At 37.0% G+C, this 16,870-nt stretch overlaps 1 protein-coding gene across 7 annotated transcripts in view; it reads left to right on the top strand.

Moving 5' to 3' along the window:
• Positions 1–16,870, top strand: part of RGS22 (regulator of G protein signaling 22) — a 196,832-nt gene that overhangs the window by 57,426 nt on the left and 122,536 nt on the right. For all 7 annotated transcript variants that reach the window (XM_066379221.1, XM_066379222.1, XM_066379220.1 and 4 more), the window contains one exon: positions 13,361–13,535. In XM_066379221.1, coding sequence (XP_066235318.1) covers positions 13,361–13,535 — 175 coding nt within the window. The remainder of the gene's footprint in view (positions 1–13,360; positions 13,536–16,870) is intronic.

The raw sequence follows: 16,870 nt of genomic DNA, 5'->3' as shown, positions 1-16,870 counted from the left end.
CAAAGTGTCTGGGACTTCTTATGCCAGAAGGAGTGGAGAGATAGGTGGGGCACATATAGAAATGCTAAACCAAAGCAGCGGCTGAGTATGGGGAAAAGGAAGAAGAGCACTGGGACACTGCCAGTGCTCCTATAGTCTGCTTGCAGCCATAACTTGGGACAGAGAAAGAGAAATACTAAGTGCAGCCCCTCAAACTCCCAGATCCTGCTCCCTCCCCCCCAAGGGTACAGAGAGTAACAGTGGCGTACCCTAGAATTGACTATGTAGAACTGCTATTTCACCTGAAGAATAGAGGTACTACCTCTGTCTGGTCTCTGGTCTGTTGGGACACAGAGAAGAACACATGGAAGCCTGAAATTGCCATAGCCAGGAAGAAGAACAAAGAAAGTATCAAGCCATCACAGCATGCCTGTTCCCATCATCATAGCTGCAGTATAGTGTCAGGGTCAGTGGGAGGGATCTTACAGAGATAAAGCTTATAATCCAGCTCACCTACTGGACAATAATAGAAAAACCTCTTGTAAGTACAATAGCACTCTCAAATGCCATCTAGGCAGAGCAAAGCTCCTTCCTACCATAAATAACCAAGGAAGAGATGGAGTTCAGAAAGAAAATGAAAAATCTCCAGAAAGCAATCTCAACCACATGGAAACTCTAGAGTTAAAGGACAGAGAATTCAAAATTGATGTTGTGAAAATACTCAATGAGATGTGAGAAAACACAAATAGGCAATTTAATGCACTCTGCAAACAAATGAACAAAACAAATATATCACCAAAGAGATTAAAACTTAAAAAAACAAGTTTTGGAGATGAACTCAATACATGAATTGAAAAATGAACTAGCAAGTTTAGCTAATAGAACAGGTCAGATAGAATATAAAATCAATTGAACAGGCAGTTAAGATGATACAGAGGGAGGGACAGAGAGACTCAAGAATTTAAAAGTGTTGAACACACGGAAGCTTGAAATTGTCATAGCTAGGAGGAAGAACAAAGAAAGTTGATATATCTCTATGAGAATTATCTAATTCTATCAGAAAGAGCAATATAAGACTAATAAGTATATCAGAAGAAGAAGAGAGGGAGAAGGGAGTGGAGAACCTATTCAAACAAATAATTGATGAGAACTTCTCAAGCCTATGGAAGGACTAGATCCTCAAATCTGAGAAGCAAATAGAATGCCTAGTTACTTTAGCCCAAAAGATTTTCTCCAAGGCACATTGTAATAAAACTGTCAAAAATCAATAACAAAGAAAGAATACTCAAGGCAGCTAGGGGAAAGAATATAACATATAAAAGAAGGCCCATTAGGTAATCATTGGACTTCTCAGAAGAAACTCTACAAGCCAGAAGAGAGTAGACTCAAACATACAAATTACTGAAAGAGAGGAATTACCAGCCAAGAATACTATATTTATCAAAGTTTTTCTTTAAATACAAAGGGGAAATAAAAACTTTTCCAGACATACAGAAACTGAGGGAATTTATCACAAGAAAACTCCCATGGCAGGAAATACTCAAGGGGGTTCTACAAAAGAACAAAACAACATAAAACTACAAGTAAAAGCTCCAAAAGCTTACAATATAACCAAGAGAATCTGTGACAACAGAAATATAAAAGGGAGAGGATAAAGCTCTGAAATAGCAAAGGAGGATGGATAGCAGATGCCCTCAGAAGACAAAGGACTCTTGTATATATGAAACTATTTTTCTCAATAACCTAATGGTAACCATCCATGAAAAAACAAAAACTGAAATACATAGCTTAAAAAAGAGGAAGCAGAAGAGAGATATGAAATACCACCAAACAAAAACAACAGATAGAAACACAAAGAAAAAGAACCAAAAGAGACACAGAGCTACAAGAAAACAAAACATAAAATGGCTATAGGAAATCCTCATGCATCAATAATTACCCTAAATGTAAGTGGACAGAACTCACCAATAAAGAGGTACAGAGTGGCAGATTGAATAAAAAACCAAAACCAAAAATCTCAACCGTATGCTGTCTTCCAGAGACAAATATAAATTGCAAGGACTAAAGTAGACTCAAAGTGAAAGGTTGGAAAATTATTTTCCAAGCAAATAATACCCAGAGAAAAGCAGGTGTAGCCATACTTATATCTGACAATACTGATTCAAATCATTAAAAGTAAGCCCTGTCTGGCTAGCCCAGCAGTAGAGCATCAGCCTAGCATGTGGAAGTCCCAGGTTTGATTCCCAGCCAGGGCACACAGGAGAAGTGCCCATTTGCTTCTCCACCCTTCCACCTCTACTTTCTTTCTGTCTCTCTCTTCCCCTCCTGCAGCCAAGGCTCCATTGGAACAAAGTTGGCCTGGGCACTGAGGATGGCTCCATGGCCTCCGCCTCAGGCACTAGAATGGCTCCAGTTGCAATGGAGCAATACCCCAGATGGGCAGAACATTGACCCCTAGTGGGCATGCCGGGTGGGTCCCTGTCAGGTGCATATGGGAGTCTGTCTCTCTACCTCCTCACTTCTCACTGCAGAAAAGTACAATTTAAAAAAAATATATCAAAAGAACAAGAGACAAAGATGGACACTATATCAAAAAGACATAACACTTCTTAATACTATGCACTGAATCAGGGAGCACCAAAACACATAAAACAACTACTAACAGAACTAAAAGAAGAAACAGACAAAAACACATTTGTAGTTGTATATCTCAACACTTCACTGACAGTTTAGCTAGATCGTTCAAGCAAAATATCAATAAAGAAATATCAGCCATAAATGACACATGAGACCAGTGGACATAATTAACATTTACAGAACCTTTCATCCCAGAACATCAGATTATACATTCTTTTCCAGTTCATATGGAACATTCTCAAGGATAGAGCATATGTTGGGCCACGAAACTAGCCTCAACAAATTTAAAAAGATTGAAATTATACCAAGCATATTCTCTGACCATAATGTTCTAAAATTAGAATTCAACAGCAAAACTAACCTACAAATATGTAGAAATTAAACAGCATACTTCTAAAAAAATTACTGTCTCAAAGAAGAAATAAAAGCAGAGATCAAAAGACATATAGAAAAACAAGAATGATAACACAACATAGCAAAACTGCTGGGATGCAGCAAAAGCAGTAAAAGAGGGAGGTTTATATTATTACGGGCCTATCTTGAGAAACAAGAGAGATCCCAAGTAAACAACCTAACATTACATCTTAAAGAACTAGAAAAAGAAAAACAAAGGAAACTTTAATTCAGCAGAAGAAAGGAAATAGTAAAAATTAGAGCAGAACTAAATGAACTAGTGAACAAAAAAACTTTGGAATAAATTAATACAAAAAATATCTGGATTTGGAAAACAAGATTAATATAGTTGACAACCCCTAATTAGACCCACTAAGAAAAAAAAAGGGAAATGACTCATATAATAAAAATCCAAAATGGAAGAGAAGTTTCCACACACATCATAGATATACAAAGGATCATACTAGAATACTATGAAAGATTATATGCCATAAAATTCAACAATCTAGAAGAAATGAGTAAGTTCCTAGAACTATACACTCTTCCTAGACTGATTCACAAAGAAGTGGAAGACCAAGCGACCAATAAGCAATGAAGGAATAGAAACAATTATCAAAAACCTCCCAAAAAATAAAAGTCTAAGGCAAGATGGCTACACTAGTGAATTCTTTCAAACATTCAAAGATTTGGTATCTATTCTTCTGAAAGTCGTCCAAAAATTGGAGATGGGGCAATAACTCTCACACATTTTATATGACCAACATGACTCTGACACCAAAACCTGGGAAGGACAACACAAAAAAAGAAAACACAGACCAATCTCTCTAATGAATACAGATGCAAAAATTCTAAACAAAACACTAGCAAATAGAATATACAATACATTTTAAAAAATTCATTGTGAGCCTGACGTGGTGGCACAGTGGATCAAGCGTCGACCTGGAATGCTGAGGTCGCTGGTTCAAAACCCTGGGCTTGCCCTGTCAAGGCATATATGGGAGTTGATGCTTCCTGCTCCCCCCTTCTCTCTCTCTCTCTCTCTGTCTCCTCTAAAATAAATAAATAAGTAAGTAAATAAATAAATAAATAAATAAATAAAGTAATTTTTAGAGCATCGCCCCCTGGTGGGCATGCCGGGTGGATCCTGGTCAGGCACATGTGGGAGTCTGTCTGACTGCCTCCCCGTTTCTAGCTTCGGAAAAATACAAAAAAAAAAAATGTATTATGATCAAATGGTATTCATTCCAGGAGCACAAGGATGGTTCAACATACACAAATCAATCAATGTAATACACCACATCGACAAAACAAAGAATGAATATCATATGATCCTATCAATAGATGCAGAAAGGGATTCAATAAGATAACACACAACTTATGATTAAAACACTCAATAAAATGGGTATAGAAGAAAAGTACCTTGACATAATAAAGGCTATATATGAATGACTCTCAGCCAATATCATACTCAATGGTGAAAAACTAAAAGCTTTTCCCTCTAAAATCAGAAACATGACAAGGCAGCACATTCTCAGCACTCTTATTCAACGTAGTACTGGAAGTCTTAGCCAGCACATTGAGGCAAGAGAAGGAAATAAAGGGCATCCATATTGATGACCTGGCCAGTTGGCTCAGTGGTAAAGTATCAGCCCAGTGTGTGAATGTCCTGGGTTCGATTCCTGGTCAGGGCACACAGAAGAAGCGACCATTTGCTACTCCACTCCTCCCCCTTCTCTTTCTCTGTCTCTTCCCCTCCCGCAGCCATGGCTTGGTGGTTTGAGCAAAGTTGGCCTCAGGCACTGAGGATGGTTCTGTGGATTCTGCCTCAGGTGCTAAAAATATGACTACCTTCCTGAGCAATGAAACAAGAGTCTCAGATGGGCAGAATATTGCCCCCTAGTTGGCTTGCTGGGTGGATCCCCATTGAGGCACATATAGGAGTCTATCTCTCTGCCTCCCCTCTTCTCACTTAAAAAGAAAAAAATTATAAACATTTCTTCTCTATGAGTTGTAACTAAAGATTATCTCAGGAAAAAACAAAGGCATTTATATTAGAAGAAGTAAAGGTATCACTTTTTTTCAGATAACATGAGTCTGTATATAGAAAACCCCAAAGACTTCACCAAATAACTATTAGAAACAATAAACAAATACTGTAAAATCACCAGATACAAAATCAATATACCAAAGTTTACTGCTTTCCTATATGCTAACAATGAAACTTCAGAAAATGAAGTAAAAAAATAAATTCCTTTTATATTTGCAACAAAATACCTAGAAATAAACTTAACAAAGGATATGAAGGATCTATATACTGAAAACTACAAAGCACTATTAAAAGAATTTGAAAAGACACAATGAAATGGAAAGATACTTCATGTTTGTGGATTGGAAGAATTAACATAGTTAAAATGGCCATATTACTTAAAGCAATATACAGCAATCCCCATTCCAATGTCATTTTTTAAAGAAATAGAACAAAAATCAGGTTTTTATGGACCCATAAAAGACCCAAGGGAAAGAACAAAGCTGGTGGTATCAAACTACCTGGCTTCAAATTATACTACAGAGTCACAATAATCAAAATAGCATGGTATTGGTAGAAAAACACACAGACAGACCAATGGAACATAACTGAGAGCCCAGAAATAAAACTACATATATATGGGCAAATAATCCTTGACAAAGGAGCCAAAAACATATAATGGAGTATAGAAAACCTTTTGGATAAGTGGTGCTGGGCAAATTGGAAAGCCACATGCAAAAGAATGAAACTTGACTACAGTTTGTCCCTATGCACGCACACAAAAAACTTCAAAATGGATCAAACACCTAAATATAAGATCTGAAACAATAAACTACATAAAAGAAAACAGGTACTAAACTTATGGAGAGATAAAATATACGGTGACAGAATGATTTGACTTTGGGTGATGGGCACACATCACAATCAACTGTTCAAATGCTAGAGAGATGTTCACCTGAAACCTATGTACTCTTATTGCTCAATGTTACCCCATTAAATTAAAAAAAAATAAAAGAACTCACAAAGCTCAACAACAGAGAAGCAAACAAAAAATGAAGAGAGTACCTGAACAGAAACTTCTCTCATGAAGACATAAAAACAACAAATCGGTATATGAAAAGATGCTCATCTTTGCTAGCTATTAGATAAATGCAAAATCAAAGCTATAATGAGATACCACCTCAAACTTATTAGATTGGCTGTTATCAATAAGACAGATAATAAGTGTTGGAGAGGTTGTAGAGAAAAAGAAATCGTCATTCACTGCTGGTGGGAATGTAAATGGGTACAGCCATTATGGAATACAGTATAGCAGTTCCTCAAAAAATTAAGAAGAGAGCTTACCATATGACCCAACAATACCTCTACTGGGTATCTATTTCCAAAACTAAAAAAATATTGGTATGCAAGACATATGCACCCCCATTTTCAGCTCAGGATTATTCATGGTGGCCAAGACATGGGAACAACCAAAGTGTTTTTCAATAGAGGATTGGATGAGAAGATACAGTATGTTACAGATATACAAAGGAATACTATTCAGCCATTAGAAATGATGCCATTTCACCATTCATGACAACATGGATGTACCTTAAGAATATTATAGTAAGTGAAATAAGTAAATCAGAAAAAGCTAAGAACTATATGATTTCACATATAAGTGGGATATAAAACTGAGATTCATGGATATAGACAGAAGTGTGGTAATTACAGAGGGAGAGAGTTGGGGTTGGGGAGGGAAGTAAAGAGGGAAAAATATACGGTGATGGGAGATGACTTTGGGTGATGGACACACAGCTCAATGAACAGTTCAAATGCTATAGAGATGTTTACCTAAAACCTATTTGTTCTTATGAACCAATGTCACCCCATCAAATTTAATTTCTAAAGAAAAAAATAAGTTCGTCTGACCAGGCGGTGGCGCAGAGGATGGAGCATCGAACTGGGACACGGAGGACCCAGGTTCGAGACCCAGGTCGCCAGCTTGAGCACAGATTCAACTGGTTTGAGCAAGACTCACCAGCTTGTCCACAAGGTCGCTGGCTCGAGCAAAGAGTCACTCAGTCTGCTGTAGTTCCCTGGTCAAGGCACATATGAGAAAGCAATCAATGAACAACTAAGGTGCCGCAACGAGGAATTGATGCTTCTCATCTCTCTCCCTTTCTGCCTGCTTCTCTCTGTGTCTCTGTCACAGGAATAAATAAACAAACAAACAAACAAATAAATAAATAAATAAAAAGTTCCATTTTAACTTTGTGAGCACATCTTTCTACACTTGACCTTTGGTTGGTATGTCATCAGACTGGTGTGTGTGTGTGTGTGTGTGTGTGTGTGTGTAAAGTTACAGATTTATCATTTCAATAAACATTTTTTAAATGCTGTAAGCCAAGTGGTGTGCTGAGAATACATAGGTTAAATGTGGTCAAGTCTAATGGATGGCATATGTATATAAAATAAGTATAATAAAAAAAGTATGATGAATGCAGAGGATACAGAGAAGAGGTAGTCTTTCAACAGGGACTTGATGGACTTTAAACAAGGAATGGGAATGGACACAAAAAAGGTGTGCCATTTGAGGATCAATGAGCTGTCCGTTGTGGCTATGGTGAATCTGGTTATGCCACTTAGCTTAAATCTTTCATCCATAACCCCGAAGCTTTCAGTATAAAGTCCAGATTCTGTAAGTTGGCAAGTATGGTCATTATGATTTGTCCCTTGCTCACTTCTCCATCATCATCTTCTATCTAGGTACTCCATATTATTTATCTGCTTTGTATTATTCCATAGATAGCATGTTGTTTTTCTTTGTTTCTTTTAATAAAATAGTTTAAGATACAGAAAGGTATAAATTAGTGGGCATCTGTGTACACACCACCCAAGTAAAAAAAAAAAAACATTACTAATACAGTACAAGCTTCCCTTTTTAAAATTTTACTTTTATGGTTATACAACAACAGTTGTATGGTTATAATCAACAGTTCAAATGCTATTGAAATGTTTACCTGAAACCTATGTACTCTTATAGATCAATGTCACCCTGTTAAATTTAATTTTCTAAATAAAGTAAAAAAAATTTTTTTTCACTTTTTATTTTGAAATAATTATAGATTCATATTTAGTTATAAGAATTAATAGAGGTATCTTTCATCCAGTTACCCTCATGTTAACAGCTGGTAACTGTAGTACAATGGTACAATGTGGAAATTGTTATTGATAACAATTGACCAATCTTTTTCACATTTTATCACTTTTACATGCACTTATTTGTGTGTGTACATAGTTCATTCTTATGTGATTTTATCACATTAGAGATTCATGAATTTGCCTCTACAGTCAAAATATAGAAGTTACATGACCATAAGCATCCCTTATACTGCTCTCTGACAGCCATGCCCATCTCCCTCCCCTCCCTTCTTGCCCACCTGTAAGTACTACATATCACTAATCAATTATATAAATGAAATAATGCAATGTGTTATTTGGGGGGATTATCTTTTTTTCATTCAGCATAATTCCCTTCAGGTCCGTCTACGTTGTGTGTATCAATGGTTCTTTTTCATTGCTATTGTATGAATATTATACCGTATTTTCCCATGTATAAGATGATCCCACATATAAGACACACCTTAATCTTTGGGCCTGAAATTCAAAAAAACAATGTATTACATAAAGTTATTGAACTCAAGTTTTAGTCATCATATAATTCATACAACTCCTCATCTGTGCAAAAAAGTAGGAAATGCAAGTAGAAAATTACAACCACTGTATAAGACGCACCCAATTTTTAGACCCCAAATTTTTCGAAAAAGAGTGTGTCTTATACATGGGGAAATATGATGTATCTTCACCCATTGAAGGATATTGGGCTTGTTTTTGTTTTTTGGTTTTTGCTATTAGTGATAAAACTACTATGAATGTTTGTATACATGTTTCTGCATGAACATAAGTCTTCATTTCCCTGGGATAAGTGTCCAACAATGAAATTAGTGGGCTGTATAGTAAATTCATTTTTATTTTAAAAGAAACTGCCAAACTGTTTGTCAGAGTTGATGATGTGCCATTTTACATTTTTACTAGCAGTTTTTCTTGCCATTGTTTAGTGTCATAATTTTTCTATTTTAGTCAATCTAATAGGTGTGTAGTGATACCTTATTGTGGTTTTACTTTGCAATTCTACAAAGGTCAACAGTGCTGAACATCTTTTTATGTCCTTATTTGATATTTAAGCATCCTCTTTAGTGGAATATCTGTTCATGCGTTTTGTCCATTTCTAATTGGATTGTTTCCTGTTGAGTTTTAGAGTTATTTTTATATACTAGATACTAGTGCTTAGTCAGATATGTACTTTGCAAATATTTCTCCTACTCTTTAACCTATCTTTTCAAAGGCAAGTTTACCAAAGATTTCTTAAAGGGTCTTTCAGATCTTCTGCTTTGTGAACTCATGGAGATTTAGGGAGCATGGTGCACTCAGAGGGTGCAGATGCTCTGTACACTGCCCTAGACCTTGCCCTCTGCATCTCTTCCACCTGGTTGTTGCTAAATTATATTCTTTTGTAATAAACCAGTAAGTAAAATTATTGTCGATACTGGTAAGCAGAATTCTCACTGATGTGGAAGAGAGTTAGTTACAAATATAGAAGAGAACAGAGTGAGCCTTGTGGTGATGAACTGGGATTAGAGGCACAAATAGAACATGCAGCTTTTACAAATTCAAGTTATCATACTCAATTATTAAGACTGGAATTCACTGGAAAAAAGAAGACAAACCAAGCAGCAGCAGATCATGAAGACAAGAAAGAAAAGTTGCAAGAGAAATTCTGAAGTTAATCACATGTGATTTTCCCTGGACACTGGTGTATTGGAGGACTGTCTCTAAACGAAGGGTTACAAATAAGTTTTACACCAAAGACCTTTGTTGGTCAGCATAATGCCATTGAAGCATGATGCATCAAAACTGTTGTATGTATCACATATAGCGCATATATTTCTAAGCTTAGCTTTCCAGTTGGTAAAGAGAACTGTGGTTGAATTTTATGCATACTCACTCGGTATTAGAGAGGGTAAAAGCCTTTCCGTTCTCAACTGCTAATCTCAAATTAGCGTGGTGTGTGCTTTTCTGGTTATTTCAGTACTCTTCCATTCTCAGGTCCATCAGACACTTCCTCTCACCCGCACACTAATGCCCTGCAGGCCTTTGGCTAACAATCACCTCTAGCCTCCTGCTTGTTGTGTGGTATTTGTGGAAATACCTTCTCATTTTAAGTTTTGTTGTATATTTTGCCCATGAGTGTTTGGTTTTGCTGTCTAATTGTCCTGTTTTTATGAAGGGATTCTGAAAGGTAGAAAAACAATATTGCTGACATTGCCATTTCCCCAGAGTCCTCTCTTACCTTTTTTCTTGATCTAGCAAAATATGGTGTACTTTTTAACTTTCAAACTGAAGCATAAACAGTTTAATAAATATTATAAAGCAAACACTTTTTTAACCACCATGTAGGCTGAGAAAAATTGCCAAGACCGATGAAGGTCCCCTCCTGATCAAATATCCTTACTCTCCCTCAGAGGTAACCGCTATCCTGGCTTTTGTAATTTTCATCTTCTTGCTTTTTTTTTTATAGTTTTACCAACCATGTATGAAAATAAAGCTCTTAGCATATATTTTCATCTGCTATACAAGTTTGTATAAAAGGAATCATGTTATATGCATTTTTTGTGTCTTCTATAAGCATTTGTGAGATTCTTCTATAATTGCATTTAAGAGTTTTATTGACTTTCATTGCTGTATATAATGTCCCATTGCATGAATATACCATAATTTATTTGCTGTTTTTTACCATTTGGGTTGTTTCCTACTTTTTACCACCAGTAGCAATGCAAATACTTTACATACTTATATGTAATGTATATTCTTATATACATACCATTTTTCAAAAGAAGTTTCACCAATTTATGCTCCCAAAAACAGAATCTGAGAGTACTCATTGCTATAAATCCATAGTAAAATATAATATTATTAGACTTTAAAATTTTTGACTGTGAATAGTGTATCATTAATGTCTGTGGTTTTAACTTGCATTTTCCTGACTACTAGTGAGTTGATAACCTTTTCAATGTTTATTGGTCATTTAGATTTCAGTTTTCATGAATTGCCTGTTTTTCTTCTTTGCCCATTTTTCTGTTGGGAGATATATGTGCATGTGTGCGTGCACCCCCCCCCCCCCACACACACACACTGAATACAGTTTCTTTGATGGTATTATATGGCAAATATCTTCTTCCACTCTCTAGAGTTGAGAATTAAGATGTATACAATCCAATGTTTATGAGGAATTGTATGATGAAACATGAAAAAATAATGCAGCACCAATTTAGGATTGACTGTAAAATTTATTCTACAATATTTGATGGATTCACATAGCAGCTGATAAAAATTAATGAATGAAATAGGAATGCAAGATTTAAATTTTTTTTTTTTTTTTTTTTTTTTTACAGAGACAGAGTCAGAGAGAGGGAAAGATAGGGACGGACAGACAGGAACAGAGAGAGATGAGAAGCATCAATCATTAGTTTTTCGTTGCAACACCTTAGTTGTTCATTGATTGCTTTCTCATATGTGCCTTAACCATGGGCCTTCAGCAGACCGAGTAACCCGTTGGTCAAGCCGGCGACCTTGGGTCCAAGGTGGTAAGCTTTGCTCAAACCAGATGAGCCTGCGCTCAAGCTGGTGACCTTGGGGTCTCGAGCCTGGGTCCTCCACATCACAATCCAATGCTCTATCCACTGTGCCACTGCCTGGTCAGGCAGGAACACAAGATTTAAATGTCAGGGGTAGCAGAGACTCATGGGGTCACATGAATATAGCATAATGATGGGAATTAGAAAATTTAAACACCTAGATTTCCTGGCCAGTATGATTTATTTAGTAAGGATCTTATATATATATATGTCCACTTACTGGTTGACAAGCAAATAAAAGGTAATTTTGAATACTTTCAGGTCTGTACATAAAGGTTCTAAAATATAGTGTAGAGTGACCACCCATATCTGAATAGGGTGCTTTCTGATCCCAAACTAATTATTAAATTTGGATTCTCTTCCATTCCTAACCTGTGTTCATATTACAACCTATTTTAATGAGAGGCAGTTTTATTTCAGGATATGAAATAGGGAGTGAGAATTAGTCTTTGGGCTATGGCATTTGGAGAAAAACCAACAATTAGAAACAGCCCCTGACAGTTGGAGTTAACTCTATAGCCAATAAAGAGCCCTCAGACTGAATGCCAGGATGTCCATCCAGTAAAGTGTGGCCTTGATAGTGCGCCAAATATTCTTTTCCCAAAGTTTCTGGCAGTGGTGTTGGTCTTTAATTTATATAAATTATTATAAAATTCTTACCTTCCAATTTAAGGCTTGAAAATAAATCATATGAATCATAAGCCACAACAGTATATTTAAGTATTATAAAATGTTTATATATTTAAAAGTGTTAATTTCATCCACCAATTTTTATTAAGTAGTATAAATAAATATTAAACTCTATTAAAATGATCACAGGTACATATTGTGTTCATTTTATTAGAAACTGTAAGGTAGTTTTTTTTTTTTTAAAGAAGCATTTGATTTTTTTTATTTTATTTTTATTTTTATTTTTTCTGAAGCTGGAAACGGGGAGAGACAGTCAGACTCCCGCATGTGCCCGACCGGGATCCACCTGGCACGCCCACCAGGGGGCGATGCTCTGCCCCTCCAGGGCGTCGCTCTGCCGCGACCAGAGCCACTCTAGCGCCTGGGGCAGAGGCCAAGGAGCCATCCCCAGCGCCGGGGCCATCTTTGCTCCAATGGAGCCTCGCTGCGGGAGGGGAAGAGAGAGACAGAGAGGAAGGAGGGGGGATGGACAAGCAAATGGGCGCTTCTCCTATGTGCCCTGGCCGGGAATCGAACCCGGGTCCCCCACATGCCAGGCTGACGCTCTACCACTGAGCCAACCGGCCTGGGCCTGTAAGGTAGTTTTAAAACTTCCTTCATCTACTAGGTATATAGACTTTTTTTTATAATGTAGATTATAATTTTAATGTAATTTTAAATTATTTTTTCTTTATATAAGTGTACATTGTCTCTTTATTGAATGAATATGATTTCAGGCCATTGATGTATCATAAAAAGTTTGTTTAAAGCTAGGCAGTGTAAAAATAAGAAATTATTAGAAAAGGAGATAGATGGCAAGACTGGTAATTGTGAGCATAGGTATTATACACTTTGTAATCTATTGATTTTTTGAGGCTTATTGTGTAGTTTAATCTTATATTTCTTTTCCTCTCACTAGGGCACCAAGATTCTGTTTTACTCATTCAAGCTCAACAAAACATGCTAGCGCTGAACTGAAATTGTGGCATCTCCGTCAAGAGAAACCAAGAAAGGATGTTGACCCTTTTCCACAAATGGCAACCCTTTTGCCATTGAGACCTAAATCTTGCATTCCACAGATATCTGATACGCAGGTAGGGTGTACATTGTTTCTTTGATCTCTTTATTAAGCTTATAATAAACTGTTCATGTGTGAGTTTTGTATACTAATACTTAAGTTTTATCCTCTGCTCTATTTTATTTGCTTTATTGTACTTTTAACCATATAATTCGTTTATTCTCATTCACCTCCTACTAGAATATAAGGGATTTTTCTTTTCTTTGTTAAGTATTCATCCCAGTGCATAAAATAGTGCCTGGCACATAATAGTTGCTTAATAAATATAAATTAAACAAATGAGTGAGAAGTAGCAATAACAGAATTAGATATAATAAGCATTATTTTACACTGAAGAAGATTAAAGTAGTACAAAAAGATAAGGGAGGGAAAAGTCCAGAAAGAGAAGAAAAGTTAACTAACTTTATACAGTAGAAATACATACTGCTAGGTACTTTGGCACAGAGATGCAATAACTGTAGCTACGATCTGCATTTCAGAAATAAAAAGTGTTATTAATCTTAGTTCCCTTTAAGTGTGTGACAGAATACTGTTATTAGTCATAGTCACAAACAGCCCCCTTAAAAGAGATTATATTCAGGACATCTTATTTTAAAAACAGGAAGATGTATAATATAGTTTGAGAAGTTTTACTTTAACAAGTAGTGTTTTAGAGATTTTACAATTTTTCTGTCAGTGTTTTTTAACTTTAGGTATATATTAATTAGAATCACATAGAGAACTTTTAAAATATACTGATGCCCAAATCCCACCTTCAGAGACTATGATTTAATTGATCTGGAATGGGTCAGAGTCACTTTGTAAAATTAGGGGCTTGGCTTAGAACTGAGATTCTCAACCTGTCTGAACATTAGAATCACCTTTTAGAAACTACATTTCAATAGAATTTCTAGGTGACATGTATTCAAAGCACTGCTATAGGCTGGTAATTCTTCAGTATATGGAAGAGTCATCTGATGAGCTTTTGAAACAGAGATGCCTGGGTTCCATATGGAGAATAAGATTTAGTATGTCACCTGACCTGTGGTGGCACAGTGGGTAAAGCATCGACCTGCAATGCTAGTTGCTGGATCAAAACTCTGAGCTTGCCCAGTTAAAGCACGTATGATAAGCAATCAATGAACAACTAAAGTGAAGCAATTATGAGTTGACACTTTTCACTCTCCCCACCTCTCCTCTCTCTGTAAAATCCTAAAAAATAATTCAGTATATCTGGGCCCAAGAATTTGCATTCCTAATTAATTCCCTCTCAGGTGATGTTCTTGCTGCTGGTTTTGGGACCACACTTCGTGTTATTGCCACTTTAGTGCACTATTGGTTTCTTACCATTGTCTTGACATTTTCCTGACCTTTGACCTTGTTGCCTTTTTTGTATGCCACTCCATTGATAAATCTAATCTTTCCTGTTAGCCCATGTAATTTAGTGACCTAGTCACCAAGTCAATACACATTTTAATGGCAGAAGTGTAGGTGGAAGCTATATTCACCTCCTCCCAGGACCAATCTGGAACTACAACTAAATTATAGAACAATCATCCTGAATAACCAACTGAGGAATGGCTGAGGAGAAATCTTGTAACCAAGGATCTAAACAAGTAGCCACATTGAGACTGGTAGGAAGGGCAGAGATGTGCAAAGGGCTGGTCCCACTCTTATGGGAAGCAGCTGAGATTCTAGAGGGATATTTCAGCTTGGGAAGATACCCCTGAGAAGCGTTGGGTCTAAACACCAAGCCAGCCTACACAGTCAACAGCAACAGATCTGGGAAGAAGTGCCCACATAACATCTGGCGGTGAAAAGCAGTGGGGTTCTTGTCTGTCAGGAAGAGATAGAAGTCTGCACAGAAGTAGGCACTCTCTTAAAGGGGCAACACATAAAATTTTGTTTGCAGCTACTGGGCTCCAGCAAAGGGAAGGTGGAGCAGACTAGAGTTGCATAAGAGTTGCTCTGGGGAGACAGATGAAGGACAGCAGCCAGGATCCCTGTGCTACATTAATTTTCCATACTTCAGGTGCCATCTTTCTTGGGTGTAATACTCCCCTCCCTGTGTTATCAGTGTGGGAGAAAGCAATAGCCCCACCCTCTGGACTCCTTCTTCACTCCAGCTATGGAACTTAGGTCTTGCTAGGGAATACAGCCAAAGGCTTTTCAGTGACCAAGTCCATCAAACAGCCAGAAGGCAAAAGCAGATGGAGGCAGATCTTGGGGCACCTTGGGACTTCTGCTGACCTGCCCCCAGGCCTTGAGCTGATAAAAGCTGGCTTCAGTTAAGATCTTGATTCTTCCCATGTGCACCCAGGCTCAACAGACTCAGCCACAAACTGTGGAATCCTTGTAGCTCCAAACAGGTTGGTGAGGGCCAGTCAAAAGCAGTATCACTTATTTATATGAACCAGAGTCCTTCCCTAGAGGTTCAAAATCAACACATTCAGTGCCTAGTTTTAGACATCAGAGCATGATCTAATTAGCCTAACAAGCAACATATCCAAAGGGAGATCTTGGCAAGCATCAAACCCTGCTCAGGCAAATTCTGCTTCATGTGCTCAGCACCTGCAGAGCTTTTCACACTGTGGAATCAACCAATGGTGATATGAATAAATGAAACAACAGATCTATGTTTCTCTCTGTCTTTGTCTATCACCCTTCCTTTCACTCTAAAAATCAATAAAAAAATGAAGATAGTTTAAGGGACCTTTGGGACAACATGAAGCATAATAACATCTGTAACATAGGGGTACCAGAAAAAGAAGAGAGAGAGCAAGTGATTGAGAACCTATTTGAAGAAATAATGACCCAAAACTTCCCTAACCTGGTGAAGGAAAAAGACTCACAAATTCAGTAAGTGCAGAGAGTCCCAAAAGAGATGAATCCACAAAGACCCATACCAAGACACACCATAATTAAATGGCAAAGGGTAAGACAGAGAGAGAATCTTAAAAGCCAGAAGAGAAAGTCAGTATTCTACAAGGAAACTAAAAAACCTGACAGCTGATTTCTCAACAGAAACATTGCAGACCAGAGGGATTGGCATGAAATATTCAACATGATGAAAAGCAAGAACATATAACCAAAATCGCTTTAGCCAGAAAGGCTGTCATTTAAAAATTGAAGGAAAAAATAAAGGGATTCCCAGACAAGAAAAAAACCAAAAGAGTTACCACCAAGCCAGTAGTACAAGAAATGTTAAAGGGCATGCTGTAATAAGGAGAAAAAAAGAAGGAACACAAAACAGAGGAACATAATTAAAAGAATAAAATGGCAATAAGTACACACCTATCAATAATTGCTTTAAATGTAAATGGCTTAAATGCTGTAATCAAAAGACACAAAATAGAGCAGATGAACAGATAA

This window comes from Saccopteryx leptura, chromosome 3 (genome assembly GCF_036850995.1).
Source record: "Saccopteryx leptura isolate mSacLep1 chromosome 3, mSacLep1_pri_phased_curated, whole genome shotgun sequence".
In the NCBI taxonomy this organism is placed as follows: Eukaryota; Metazoa; Chordata; class Mammalia; order Chiroptera; family Emballonuridae; genus Saccopteryx; species Saccopteryx leptura.
Note: the sequence above shows the minus strand (reverse complement) of the source record. Positions and strands in the feature narration are given on the sequence as shown.